At 39.5% G+C, this 15,299-nt stretch overlaps 1 protein-coding gene across 1 annotated transcript; it reads right to left on the bottom strand.

Annotated features, from left to right (window-relative positions):
• Window positions 1-10,986: 10,986 nt before the first annotated feature.
• LOC110805873 (uncharacterized) lies at window positions 10,987-12,786 on the bottom strand. Its single transcript, XM_022011494.2, has one exon. It carries the CDS (start codon window positions 12,546-12,548, stop codon window positions 11,172-11,174), a length of 1,377 nt encoding a protein of 458 aa, XP_021867186.1. The 5' UTR covers window positions 12,549-12,786; the 3' UTR covers window positions 10,987-11,171.
• Between the last annotated feature and the right edge of the window lie 2,513 nt (window positions 12,787-15,299).

The raw sequence follows: 15,299 nt of genomic DNA, 5'->3' as shown, positions 1-15,299 counted from the left end.
GTTGGTTCCTTGAAAATCACCAAACCTGTGCAGATAGGATCTTAGGAGGGGTGCAGGTGGAAATAGCGGAGTCCGCTCTACAAACTGAAGCACTCGCATATTTATATGCTCTCAGATGGAGTATTGAGGCTACTCTTCAACGTGCTACAATTTAGTGACTCTCAAATGCCGGTAGACATGTTACTACATCAGGATACTTACAACATACAAATTCTATGGACTTTGAAGGATATTCGTGAAGGAAATAATGCCCTTGGTCCAAGTATGCATTCTATGTTAAGTCTAATAAATGCGGTTCAGTATTAATTAACAAGTTAATAATTCAGTGAGATCAAGTGAGCTGAATGCCTAGCTAGAGGCCGCTTCAGTTCAAGTGGAATTAATGATATTAATCCACAGCTTACTCTTGACTGAACCCGTAGGGTCACACAAATAGTACGTAAACGGATCAAGTATTTAATGGCATTAAATACTCCATCTATGAATATTCGGAACCGACGGATCTTGGTTTCAGTGGGAGCTAAGATCGTCACAAGCAAGAAATGAATACTCCGGAAACGATGATATTGCCGGAAACGGAAATATGGATCGTATCGGAAATATGAATATTATCCAAGTCGTAGATGTTGCCGGAAACGGAAACATGGTACGTATCGGAAAATATTATTGGAAATGGAAATATTACCAGAATCGGAAATATTACCGGAAACGGAAATATTGTCAGAATCGGAAATATTGCCGGAATCGGAAAATAATTCCGGAAACGGAAATATTAAATATTTGTTCGAAACGGAAATTAATTCCGGAATCGGAAATGTTAAATATTGTTCGTATCGGAAATAGATTCCGGAAATGGAAATTTAATCGGAAGCGTATCGTACGAATTAGCATCGGACGAGGCTTGCCGGACGAAGGCCCAGCACGAAGCCGGGGCCATCGCCCAGCAAGCATGCGCGCCACAAAGCCCAGCCAAGGCAGCGGCCAGGCCTACCGCAAGGCAGGCCCAGCGCGCGCCAAGAGGCCGCGGCTGCGTGGGCCGTGCTACGCGGGCTGCTGCTCGCACGCGCATGGGCGGCCCTTGTGGCTGCCGTGTGTGTGTGAGTTTGTGCTCATGCGTGATTCCTGAATCTGCAAGAGTCAGTGTATGATTAAATGTCTATTCCTAATTGGATAAATTAATTAAATAGAATTCATGTAGGATTCTAATTCCAATTAATTCGCATCCTACTAGGATTACGATTCCTTTTCCATAACTCTATAAATAAAGGCCTAGGGGTCATAATTTATACACAAGTTTCAAAGTATTCAAAAGTGAGTTTTTTGAGAGAAAATTAAAACACACATCTTGCTCAAAAGTGCCGAAATTTTCTAGTACCTTAAGGGCGATTCTAGTTGGTCAATCTTAAGGCGGATCCGGACGTGCTGTGGACTATCTACGGAGGGACGACACTTGGAGTCCTAAAAGACTTGTTCTTGTTCGGTTCGGGCGCAGCTAGGGAGGGCACGCAACAAAGAGTATGCATCTAAATTATGCTATATGATTATGTGTAAATAATATGTTGTCCTGGGTTAATGGTTGTTTCCGCATGATTTATGTAATGTCATATGTATCATAACCTAACAGTGGTATCACGAGCCCCTTATTATTTTCATAATCTAAATTGCATGAACATGGTTAAATATTACAAATTTGCAAGAATTAAAAGGGGTGATTAATTTTCGTAATTGTTAATTAATTGCAAATTGCGTTTATTTAATTATATGTACGCAGTTTTTCGGCAGTTTCTTCATTACTCATCCGAATTGAGTGATTTTTGTGTCAATTCCGCATGTAAAAGGCATTCTAAAATTTTGACAAAAGTAGTATTTTTCTGCCGAACCCAGAATTCTCAAATTCGAAGCCTAACTATGACTTTTCGAAGGTTTTAGTTTTTCGAATGCAAAATTTCGTAAATTTAAGATGTTAAATTAAATATTTGCGATTCCTGTTGATAAATCTTGAATTTTTGATTGACCTAATGCATATGTTTAACAAGTTTGAATGCCTAGTCTTGTTAATTATGCAATCTAATTTGTAATTATGATTAATTTGTTGAAAATTAGAATAATTTAGAATTAATTTGATTTTCATAATTAATTGTAATTTAATTAGAAACCTATGATTAAAAACCACCATAAAAATTGTAAATTTACGATAAATTTTAAATTTTTATGACCTAGACTTGAATCCATATCAATCGGAAATCAATTGGATAATAAATTTTCGATTTTTTCGCCCTAAAATTATGAAATTAATAATATTTATTAATTTGTCATTAATTTTAAATATAAATTTTAAATTTTTATGCGATTCGTTCAAATAACTTGCACGCACGAAGCAATGGACGCTTCGTGTTACCCTTAAGGGGTGTTGTATAATGCGGGCATGCGACGACGAGCAAGGGAGCTCGTCGCCCGTGCGGCACGAATGCAATGAGCAAGGGCGTAGTGCACGAGCACAAGGCAGCAGCCCTGCCTTGTGTCGTGTGCCACGAGCAATGAACGAATGGGCATGGGCGAAGGGCGAGCCAAGGCAGTCGCGTGTGGGCAGCAAGCAAGCTGCGCCACAACGCGCGCTGCCTCGCACAAGTGCGCGCAGCCTCGCGCGCAGCGAGCGCAAGCTCGCGTGCCACGAGCGCTGCGCCCAGCACTGCTCGCGCGCGCAGCGCGCGATGTCGCTCGCCCAGCGAGCGATGTCGCGCACCAGCGAGCGATGGCTCGCGCCAGCGAGCGATGGCTCGCGCGCGCAGCGCGCGATGTCGCTCGCCCAGCGAGCGATGTCGCGCCCCAGCGAGCGATGGCTCGCGCGCACAGCGAGCGAGCCAGCGCGCCCAGCGAGCGATCTCGCGCGCGCGCACTGCGAGCGATAGCTCGCGTGCGATGGGGCGCTGTGCGGAGGCTTGCGATGAGACAGCAGCAGCTATGCGACGAGCGCATGGGCTGCGCGCACATGGCCAGCAATGGCTGTGTGCGTACGACCCATGGGCGTGCAACGCGTAGGGTGTTTGCGTTACGATTAGATCGTTTTGAATGTTTAATTTGAAAATTTCAGTTCACGTAATTTTAATTAATTTTAAAATTAATAATTTGAATTAATTTCTTGGATTTTAATTTTGAATATTATAATTATAATAAATGGAATTTATTCTAATTATTTTACTAAAATTAAAATCATGAATTAATTTAAATGCGACTGAAATTAAATTAAATTTTTGGATTCAATTATAAATTTATATGAGCTTTAAATTTTAATTAAATTTGTATGTTTCCGGTTAGACTAGAAATACAATTTTATGTTTAAAATTAGTAAAGCATATGAATTTATTGGTTTGAGTGGGAGCGCTTTTTAGTCATAAACTCTTGATTAGGTCTACAAATCCTTAAGGTTAAAACAACTCGATTAGAATTAATAAGGACTGAATAATTGGTAGATTATTGGTGCCCTTGATTAATTGCTGCAAATGTTTACGTGATGCATAATGTGTTTTACTAACCAGCTATGTGGGCCATTCATGATAATGAATGGGTGAATGGTATATATTGTATATGTACTGTTTAGCAGGTTATGAAGTGACTAGTATGGCCCAAATAGGATAGAAAATATGGTCTGCGTACCATTAATTTGAATGTAATTGGTCTAAAGTACCAAAGTTATTTTTCAATTCAAATATGGTCTGCGAACCATCAAATAGTTGTAATTAGTTATAGCTTATCCTATTTGAAGAAAATGGTGCCTCCCACGGAGATTTTCAAGACGGACTTTGAAGTCAAAGCTTCAAGATGAAGTCGGGCCATACTAGATCACAAATATCTTATGCATGTTTTAAGTTATTTATTGTTTTAAATATGTCTTAAAATGCATGAGATCAAAAGCTTGATTATGTTGCATGATTAAGGATTTTAGTTCACTTAAAATCTAACCAACATAGTAAGAGCCTTAAGTTCCAAACTTAAAAATTGAGTTAAAAGGTGCCATGCCAAAATATACACTTGCTTGGATATCCTTTACATCAATCTAGTAATAGTTTTCGCTCAGCGAGGTGTTACTTATTGGTCCTAAAGGGGCAAGGTACACAAATAATTGTGAGTACATGTTAGTTTTGGTGAAACTCAACGATATAAGTAAGGAGTCCTTTTATGTCGTGGCAAATTCGATAGGTTTACCTAATAAGTTCTTAGACGTACCTATCAACCAAGAATAGTTTCTAGACTATTAGCAAAAGGCTTTTGCTTACCTAAGATGTTCTAGGATTAAGTCGACAAACTGTGCTTAGTTCTTCAATGATTTTAGGATCTTGGAATCATTTTATTCACACCTGCCGGAACACATAACTTGAATAAAATGCTTAATAAACATTGAATTATGCATGTATGCTAGAATTTAAGTTTATTAAGAGAAACTGTGAATGGTTATTTATTTGTTTATTCTTTTCAATTGTAGTTTTTAATATGGCAAACAACAATTCATTCAACATTCGATCAATTCTCGAAAAGGAGAAGTTGAACGGGAAAAACTTCCTTGACTGGCAAAGGAACTTGCAAATAGTTCTTATGCAGGAAGAAAAGGAGTATGTCCTAGATGAGGCGATGCCCGAAGCTCCAGGCGACGGGATCACTCAGGCAGCCCTCAATCGTTGGATTGATGCCAACAAGGATGTGAAATGTCTAATGCTCGCCACTATGAGTGCAGATCTGCAGAAAACGTTCATCAACTCAGATGCTTTCACAATCATCAGTGAGTTGAAGAACATGTTCCAAGATCTGGCTCGAGTCGAAAGATTCGAGACTCATAGGCAAATTCTTGAGACCAAGCTTAAGAAAGGCGAGCCCGTAAGTCCACATGTTCTCAAAATGATTGGACTCATTGAGAATATGAGTCGGCTGGATCAGCAATTTTCTCAGGAAATGGCTATAGACACCATCCTCCATTCTCTTCATAGCGGGTATGATCAGTTCAAACTGAACTACAGTATGAATAGTCTGGACAAAACGCTCACTGAGCTTCACGGTATACTGAAGACCGCTGAAAAGACGCTCAAAAGTGATAAGCAGGATGTGCTTATGGTGCGTGGGGGCAAGTTCAAGAAATCTGGAAAGAAGAGGAATGCTAAGAAAGGTGGCAACAAGGCCAGCCCAACTAAGCAAACTGGCGCCAAATCTGCAAAGAGGAAGGTCAGTCAACCCACTTCTGAATCCGAATGCTTCTACTGCAAGAAGAAGGGGCATTGGAAGAGAGATTGCTTGAAGCTAAAGGAAGATCAGAAGAACGGAACAGTCGTTCCATCTTCAGGTATTTTCGTTATAGACTGTATACTTGCTAATTCAACTTCTTGGGTATTAGATACAGGTTGTGGCTCACACTTATGTTCCAATCCACAGGGACTAAGAAGAAGTAGAAAGTTAAGCAAGGGAGAAGTCGACCTACGAGTGGGAAATGGAGCACGGATTGCTGCATTAGCCGTAGGAACTTACTATTTGTCGTTGCCCTCCGGGCTAGTTTTGGAACTGGAAGAATGTTTCCATGTTCCAAGTCTTACTAAAAACATCATTTCAGTTTCTTGCTTAGATGCTAAGGGATTTTCCTTTATAATAAAAGACAATAGTTGTTCGTTTTATTTTAAAGAGATGTTTTATGAATCTGCTAGATTAGTCAATGGACTTTATTTATTAGATCACGACAAACAAGTATATAACATAAATACCAAAAGGGCCAAAAAGGATGATTCAGATCTCACCTATCTGTGGCATTGTCGATTAGGCCATATAAACTTGAAACGCTTAGAAAGACTTCAAAGGGAAGGAATTCTAGAACCATTTGACTTAGAGGATTATGGTAAATGCGAATCATGTTTACTTGGCAAAATGACAAAGCAACCTTTCTCTAAAGTTGGAGAAAGAGCAAATGAACTATTGGGTTTAATCCATACAGATGTATGTGGACCAATGAGTACAAATGCTAGAGGTGGTTTCAGCTACTTTATCACTTTCACTGATGACTTCAGTAGGTATGGTTATGTCTACCTAATGAAGCATAAGTCTGAATCCTTTGACAAATTCAAGGAATTTCAGAGTGAAGTAGAGAATCAATTAGGCAAGAAGATTAAGGCACTGCGGTCTGATAGAGGCGGTGAATATCTGAGCTATGAATTTGATGACCATCTGAAAGAATGTGGAATTCTATCAGAATTGACTCCTCCTGGAACACCACAATGGAACGGTGTGTCAGAACGGAGGAACAGAACCTTGCTAGACATGGTCAGGTCAATGATGGGTCAGGCCGAACTTCCATTAGAATTTTGGGGACATGCACTAAATACAGCTGCACTCACTATAAATAGAGCTCCGTCTAAAGCTGTCGAAAAGACTCCATACGAATTATGGTTTGGAAAGCCTCCAAATGTGTCTTTTCTTAAGATTTGGGGATGTGAAGTATACGTCAAACGATTAATTTCAGACAAACTTCATCCAAAATCTGACAAATGTATCCTTGTGGGCTATCCAAAGGAAACAAAGGGGTATTACTTCTACAATACATCTGAGAACAAAGTGTTTGTTGCTCGAGATGGTGTCTTTTTGGAGAAGGATCACATTTCCAAAATGACAAGTGGGAGAAAAGTAGACCTCGAAGAAATTCGAGTCGAACAACAAACTCTAGAGAATGCTCAAGATGACATTCAGGATGAAACTCAGAGATCTTTAGAAGAATCTGGTGAGAATCATGGTCAATCTAGAAATGTTACCCCGCGTAGATCGCAAAGATATAGATCTCAACCGGAAAGGTACTTAGGTATTTTGACGAACGAGAGCTATGACGTTCTATTACTTGAAAGTGATGAACCTGCGACTTACAAGCAAGCTATGACGAGCCCTAGCTCCAAGCAATGGCAAGAAGCCATGCAATCTGAATTAGACTCCATGTCTGAAAACCAAGTATGGGATTTGGTCGATTTGCCAGATGGCTACCAAGCCATTGGAAGCAAATGGGTTTTCAAACTGAAAAAGGACAAGGATGGGAAACTTGAAGTTTTCAAAGCTAGATTGGTTGCAAAAGGTTACAGGCAAGTCCACGGTGTGGATTACGATGAAACCTTTTCACCAGTTGCAATGCTAAAGTCTATTCGAATAATGTTAGCAATCGCTGCATATTACGATTACGAAATATGGCAGATGGATGTCAAAACTGCTTTCTTAAACGGCGTTTTAACAGAAACTGTGTTTATGACACAGCCTGAAGGTTTTGAGGATCCAAAGAATGCTAAAAAGGTATGCAAGCTAAAGAAGTCAATCTACGGATTGAAGCAGGCATCCAGGAGCTGGAATATACGTTTTGATGAAGCAGTCAGTGACTTTGGTTTCATCAAGAACGCAGACGAATCTTGTGTATACAAGAAGGTCAGTGGGAGCAAAATTGCTTTCCTAGTATTATATGTCGACGACATATTGCTTATCGGAAATGACATTCCTATGTTGAACTCTGTCAAGATTTGGCTTGGGAAATGTTTTTCGATGAAGGATCTAGGAGAAGCACAGTACATATTGGGCATCAAGATTTACAGAGATAGATCTAAAAAGATGATTGGACTTAGTCAAAGCACTTATATCAATAAGGTGCTTGATAGGTTCAAGATGGCGGACTCCAAGCGAGGCTACCTACCCATGTCTCATGGAATGACTCTAAGCAAGACTCAGTGCCCAAAAACACTTGATGAGCGTAGACGAATGAGTGGGATTCCATATGCATCATTGATTGGTTCAATAATGTATGCTATGATATGTACACGCCCGGATGTTGCGTACGCACTCAGTGCTACGAGCAGATACCAGTCAGACCCAGGAGAGGCGCATTGGACTGCTGCCAAGAACATTCTGAAGTACCTGAAAAGGCACAAAGATGACTTCCTGGTCTATGGTGGAGATGATGAATTAATTGTTAAAGGCTATACGGACGCAAGTTTCCAAACCGACAAAGATGATTTCAGATCACAGTCTGGGTTTGTCTTCTGCCTCAACGGAGGAGCAGTAAGCTGGAAAAGTGCTAAGCAAAGCACCATTGCGGATTCTACAACTGAAGCGGAGTACATTGCTGCACATGAAGCAGCAAAGGAAGCTATATGGCTAAGGAAGTTCATAGGAGAACTTGGTGTAGTCCCCTCCATTAAAGGACCAATAGCCCTGTATTGTGATAATAACGGAGCTATTGCACAGGCAAAAGAGCCTAGACACCACCAGAGAGTCAAGCATGTACTTCGTAGATTTCACCTTCTACGAGAGTTCGTTGAAAGAAAAGAAGTCGAGATAAGCAAAATTGGAACTGATGACAACATATCAGATCCATTAACTAAACCTCTGCCGCAAGCGAAGCACAACTCGCACACTGCAGCTATGGGAATCAAGCATATTGGAGAATGGCTTTGATGTCTCTGTTTAATGTTTTAAAGTTTTAGAGTTTAAATCTTTGTAAAACATTATTGGTTAATCATTCACAATAAATGAAAGAAATTCATTTTTCCATTTAATTTGTGGTTTATTAAATGATGAGTCCCTTCAATTTGACGATATATTCAAGATAGACTGTCAGGACCAGTCCTGTGACTAAGAAATGTCTATCAAGTGAACTTGAATGTCAAAGGTTGAAAATGGTCCCTAATTGGAGTTTTCTATAAAATTGGACGCATAGAAAACGTTAGACGATTAGAGTGCAAGATGACTAGTAGTTCTGTTTCTTGAACTATGTGGACATGGCAATGTCATAATCATTTGCATAGATACTTACTTTGGGAAGACTAGTATCGGACAAGACCTATGAAACTTTACTGTAAGAGATGAAAGTCTGTCATAAGTAAATTTCATTAAATTATTAGACACTAAATCCTCAATACCTGAGTGATTTGAGATTACTTGTTTGAGAACTGGTTGCTTTGACGTTGACCAACCGTCGCACCGTAAAAGGAGGCTATAAAGGCAACGCTCAAGTAATCACCTATCAAACGAAGTCTAATCTCAAGATCGCAAGATTGGGATTGTCCTCCCATAAATCGGGATGAGATGCTTAAAAGTTGTACAAGGCCACTCGGAGAGCTAGAAACTGTGAAATGCATGGCCGTGCTCGGATGAATCATAGGCTATGATTATCTGTTTATTTGATCAGTTGAACTCTGAAACCGAGGAACACCTCTGGACATAATAAGGATGACAACTCTTACCTTATGTTCAAGAGCAAGCATCGAGCGACAAAGGAATTAGGAAATGCACACTTGTCCCTAAGGACAAGTGGGAGACTGAAGGAAATAATGCCCTTGGTCCAAGTATGCATTCTATGTTAAGTCTAATAAATGCGGTTCAGTATTAATTAACAAGTTAATAATTCAGTGAGATCAAGTGAGCTGAATGCCTAGCTAGAGGCCGCTTCAGTTCAAGTGGAATTAATGATATTAATCCACAGCTTACTCTTGACTGAACCCGTAGGGTCACACAAATAGTACGTAAACGGATCAAGTATTTAATGGCATTAAATACTCCATCTATGAATATTCGGAACCGACGGATCTTGGTTTCAGTGGGAGCTAAGATCGTCACAAGCAAGAAATGAATACTCCGGAAACGATGATATTGCCGGAAACGGAAATATGGATCGTATCGGAAATATGAATATTATCCAAGTCGTAGATGTTGCCGGAAACGGAAACATGGTACGTATCGGAAAATATTATTGGAAATGGAAATATTACCAGAATCGGAAATATTACCGGAAACGGAAATATTGTCAGAATCGGAAATATTGCCGGAATCGGAAAATAATTCCGGAAACGGAAATATTAAATATTTGTTCGAAACGGAAATTAATTCCGGAATCGGAAATGTTAAATATTGTTCGTATCGGAAATAGATTCCGGAAATGGAAATTTAATCGGAAGCGTATCGTACGAATTAGCATCGGACGAGGCTTGCCGGACGAAGGCCCAGCACGAAGCCGGGGCCATCGCCCAGCAAGCATGCGCGCCACAAAGCCCAGCCAAGGCAGCGGCCAGGCCTACCGCAAGGCAGGCCCAGCGCGCGCCAAGAGGCCGCGGCTGCGTGGGCCGTGCTACGCGGGCTGCTGCTCGCACGCGCATGGGCGGCCCTTGTGGCTGCCGTGTGTGTGTGAGTTTGTGCTCATGCGTGATTCCTGAATCTGCAAGAGTCAGTGTATGATTAAATGTCTATTCCTAATTGGATAAATTAATTAAATAGAATTCATGTAGGATTCTAATTCCAATTAATTCGCATCCTACTAGGATTACGATTCCTTTTCCATAACTCTATAAATAAAGGCCTAGGGGTCATAATTTATACACAAGTTTCAAAGTATTCAAAAGTGAGTTTTTTGAGAGAAAATTAAAACACACATCTTGCTCAAAAGTGCCGAAATTTTCTAGTACCTTAAGGGCGATTCTAGTTGGTCAATCTTAAGGCGGATCCGGACGTGCTGTGGACTATCTACGGAGGGACGACACTTGGAGTCCTAAAAGACTTGTTCTTGTTCGGTTCGGGCGCAGCTAGGGAGGGCACGCAACAAAGAGTATGCATCTAAATTATGCTATATGATTATGTGTAAATAATATGTTGTCCTGGGTTAATGGTTGTTTCCGCATGATTTATGTAATGTCATATGTATCATAACCTAACAATTCGAAGCCGGGAAGTACCATGAATTGGTGTAGCATTCACACTGGTTAATTGGTAACAAGTTTAAAGGGCGCATGATCTTGCAAACAAAGCAGCTTTGAATTCTATTTTCTTTTCGTGCTTTCCTTAGTTATTTATTTTATTTTGTTTAGCTTATGTAAAAAAAAAAGGAGATGTAAGATATTAATTGGTACGAAAGTATAAATTCCCCGCTGAGGTCCATAAGCGGCTACAAAGAATAAAGACTATATTTAATCTATTTTTCGGTACCACTCTAAAAAATTTACCAGCGACTAGTAAAGAAAATTAAAACTTTTGGTGACGAAAAGATTATACTCTATATTACAAATTACTTTGAGAAAGGGGAAGAATTAAGCATGACGTTTCCAAGTTCCAACAATAATAATATTCACAAATTTTTAAAACAAAGAAAAATGTGTAGATCACCAAAAATCTCCTACTCAAACTCAAAAATATGTGGACACAGAATCTATAGAAGGTGCTCTTGCATCATACTTGTTCTTAGCTTTAGCACCACCATGAACGTCGTTGTTGTTTCTACCACATACTATGGAACATTCATACCCACAAATGTTTCCAAAGCATGAGAATTTACCAGCTCCACCATCAGCAGTATGTCGTTGATTGTGTGTTGCCCTAGGGAAGATGGAGCTACTACTACTACTACCACCATCACCAAGGTAAGAACCACCATAACCATAAGCCGTTGGCATCTCTGCTCTCCATCTCTCTAACTTTGTCCTTACCCCTTCACTCTCGTAATCCATTATTATTGAGCTTCCCCTTTCCTCCATGTGCTTATATTTATTGTCCTCTGCAATTGCTGCTGCCACTTCTGATGGCGAAGGCCCCACTTCGGATTCCGACCATACTGATCCTGCCGCAAAGTCTTTCGTGACTGCCGAGTAATGTGGTAACCAATCGTGTTTTTTGTTGGTTTTTACCGTCGTCTTGTCTTGCCTTATGCCCTTTTTTTTAATTGGTATCCCTTTGACTGACGAAGCTGCTCCATTGCTGACAACTGATCCATTCTTTTTTCCTTCAGGGGCTTTTAATTTCATAGCTAAGCTTATACTTGATGAAGCATCTACTCCATCTACTATTGATAACGGCTTATCATACACGTGCTTATCCTTCTTCATAATGGCAGAGTTATTATTGTCGGAGCCATTAATTATTGAGTTACTAGGCTTATGAAACATGAAACCTTGATCATAATCATTTCCGAGGACGGAGCTTCTCTCGCTTTTTGTACGGCGAAATTGGCCTGAATTACCCTTAGGTATACTAGGCTCACCATCTTGTGGATGGCTATGAAGCTCGTCTTGCCCCATCAACTTCTGGTACCCAACAGCTGACGTGCTGAGTTGTGTGTACAACGGCATGCTACGCATTGTGCTATCTAGGACGGTAACACCGACGTTTAAGATGCCTTGGGGACGGCCCGATGGGCGACGAACTTGGAGGGCAACAAACCGCATCCCAAGATGGTTGTGATTATAAGACCGTGTTTGTGGGGGAATGAGGTTACCCACAAGGACTCGCACCGTGCCTACATGCACGTCACGAAACCAATGCAATGCGTAAATCTCGATCATTATAGCGGACGTGTCCGAATGGAGGAATTGGTTGTCTACACGGAAGACAAACTTGTCATTCCATGTTGGGTTGGTTACACCATTTGTATCGACACGGGTGGTGAGCTTCCGGTCTGGGTGAACCCACGCGACCGCATATGTTCTCATCGACCGTGCAACCTTGGATATATCTTGAGCTGATATTAGGTTTATTTCTAAGAGTTGGAAAGGTGATAGACCCGCCATTTTAAATTTGATATAATATTTAATTAGTTAATGATAATAATGTTTAACGTTTATTTTATGTTGTTGATTTTTTTTTGTAAAAGTGTTTGTGTTCAAAGGAAAATGATTTTGAATGATGGTGGTTTTTAAGGGAAATTGAAAGGGTCAACCCACTCATCATCGTCCTTCATAGGGACGACGAGGGGAGGGTGACAAAAAAAATAAAGAGAAAAATGTAAGGAAACAAAAAAAGGAGAGAGAGAAAGACAAAGGGAGAGATAGCAAAAGAAGAAAAGAAAAATGATAGAGAAAGAGAGAAAAATGGAATACGTCTAATTGTTTATCAAATTCTCTCTTTTCTTTCCCACACAATTTAGTTAATTTTGAAAGTCAAAAAAAAATGGTGGAAATCTAATTTTGGAGTAATATTTAATAAGTAGAGGACACCTTTATAATATGTTTTTTAAAGAAAAGACAACCTTTTCTTTATGTTTATTTGTAATTAATATTTTTTAGGACGAGAATTGTACTTGGTTGATTGTTGCAATAAAAGTAATTGTCTAATTATGTACATAACTACAGATAATTTTGTATATTTAAGATACTAGTAATATATGCTCAATTGCTCGATGAAATACATAGATGTATATACAGGAAAAAGAAATCATATTTTTGACCGGATATCCGTATCCGAAATTTTTCAAAACTAACTTCTCCGAATGGAAAATTTAGGATAATCGGATAGGTTTGAAGGTGATCAAGTATTATGGAAAAATATTCCATTAATAAAGGTGTTTCTGCAAAGAAATTACTAAGAATGAATTACAAGGATGTTTCGTCTACCAAGCGACCCGCTTTCCTTCGGTTGATTTTTTTATATATTTTGTGTTTTTGGGGTGTTGTTTTCCCACAAAAGACAAACGTTAAATGGCTCGTAAGGTTCTCGAGAAAACCCTCTCTGACGCTCAAGTCAGATCCTCGTAGAAAGAGAAAGTAAAGAGAGAGTTAGTTGGTCCATAATTCAATACTTGAGTTTATTGTAGGGGTGTAAAATCATGGGCCTTGTGGAGACCAGAGTTTGGGATCCAAGATTCCTATGCGATCCCATCTGGGGGTTGTTGCGGAGGGCATTTTAGTAATTACCCTTAGAAGGGGTATTTTGAAAATAAGACAACTTCTCTTATACACTTTCCTTTCACTAGTCATCTAGTGTCTTGTTGTGGGATTAATTGCCAAGTGTCCAAGCAACTTGTCTAGTTATCTCTTTCTCTAAAAAAATCTACATCACCCCTTGGTTGCGAAGGAAACCCATGCAATCAACCACTCCTCTCAATCTCTTGGTCTCCTGTTCACCGATCTCCCTCTCCTTCTCTTCACCTCCGGCCTCTCTCCCTCTGATGTTGATGCCTTCCCTCGCCGGTGGGGATCGTCGTCGTTCCTTCTCGTCGGTGCCATCGAATGTGATTATTGTTGTTGTGTTTATTGTTGCCGCTGCCGTGCTTCTCCCTGACTCTCGTCCATGCTCCATACCACCACTGTCGATGGTGGCCCTTCATTTACCATCACCCACACTCCATCGCAATTGGTAATACATCTGCTTCTTCCATTGATGTATTGAATCAATTTTGATTAACTTCCTTTTCTCTTGTATGGTGGTGGTGCTGCTACGACCGACACAACGCCGACCTTGGTACTGACGTCATTCCCTTGCTGCGACGTTCTGGTCATCGACGCTGCTCCTCCTCCTCCTCCCCCAGCGTGTCCTTTTCGCCGCTTCTGTCTAGCCGGAGATGAAGTCGTTGATGTTGAAATGTCGTAAAATTATGAATTTAAAAGGATTGGCCTTTTCTCCCTTTATCCTAATAAACCAAAATGAATTTTATTAATCAGATTGTGGTTTCTTTCATGAATGAATTGGTTTGGTCTTTGTTTTGATTTTAAAAGGAGAGATTGAATAGTTTACTAGAGGGTTTCCAAATTAAAGGAAGTTAAAGACTATATATTGTTCATCTATTTGATATTGGTAACTGCAACATTAATTCCTATCGTTATTGTTTATTCAAGTTATTATTGGCGAAAAAATTTGGAGTTCAAGCAATGGATGGGTATCGTGAATTGTGGTGATCGAATTATGAAATTGTGATCGTATTCTTGAAATTTTAGTGTGAATGATTTAGGTACACATTGTCCATCTATTTTGATAAATTTATGGCTTGTGTTTTCTTGATTTTAAGAATCATGTGATTTGCATTCGAGATATAAGATTTTCGACTTAAATTCAATTATTTTGGTACTATGATTTGGAATAAGAAATAAAGTGTGATTTGAACATTTATTTTAACATTGCAATTAACTCAATATTTTATGTTTCAAACTTAAATATTATGATTGGTTGGAATATGAGACTTGTGAACGTTTGATCGTGATACTTGTGAAAGTTTGATCGCGAGACTTGTCAAAGTTTGATCGTGAGATTTGGGCATGTGAACGATATAAGATTTTGCTAAAGATAATTTATGCTTATTAAGAATGATTATGAGTTAAAACGATGTCAGACCTTCATATCTTGAGCGAGCTTATGCTAGCTTCATTAAATTTAGTACGTTAGTATTGAAGGTTATTCTAAATATTCAACTATAGACACAATAATTTTGAAGGAGGTACATGATTCGAAAGTCATGAGTGCAACTACTATGTTGAGATGCATTTGGGATGAATACGTTTTGGCACAAACTATTGGTTAAATCATATTTTGCAATTAAAATTATATTA

This window comes from Spinacia oleracea, chromosome 5 (assembly GCF_020520425.1).
Source record: "Spinacia oleracea cultivar Varoflay chromosome 5, BTI_SOV_V1, whole genome shotgun sequence".
Lineage (NCBI taxonomy): Eukaryota > Viridiplantae > Streptophyta > Magnoliopsida > Caryophyllales > Amaranthaceae > Spinacia > Spinacia oleracea.
Note: the sequence above shows the minus strand (reverse complement) of the source record. Positions and strands in the feature narration are given on the sequence as shown.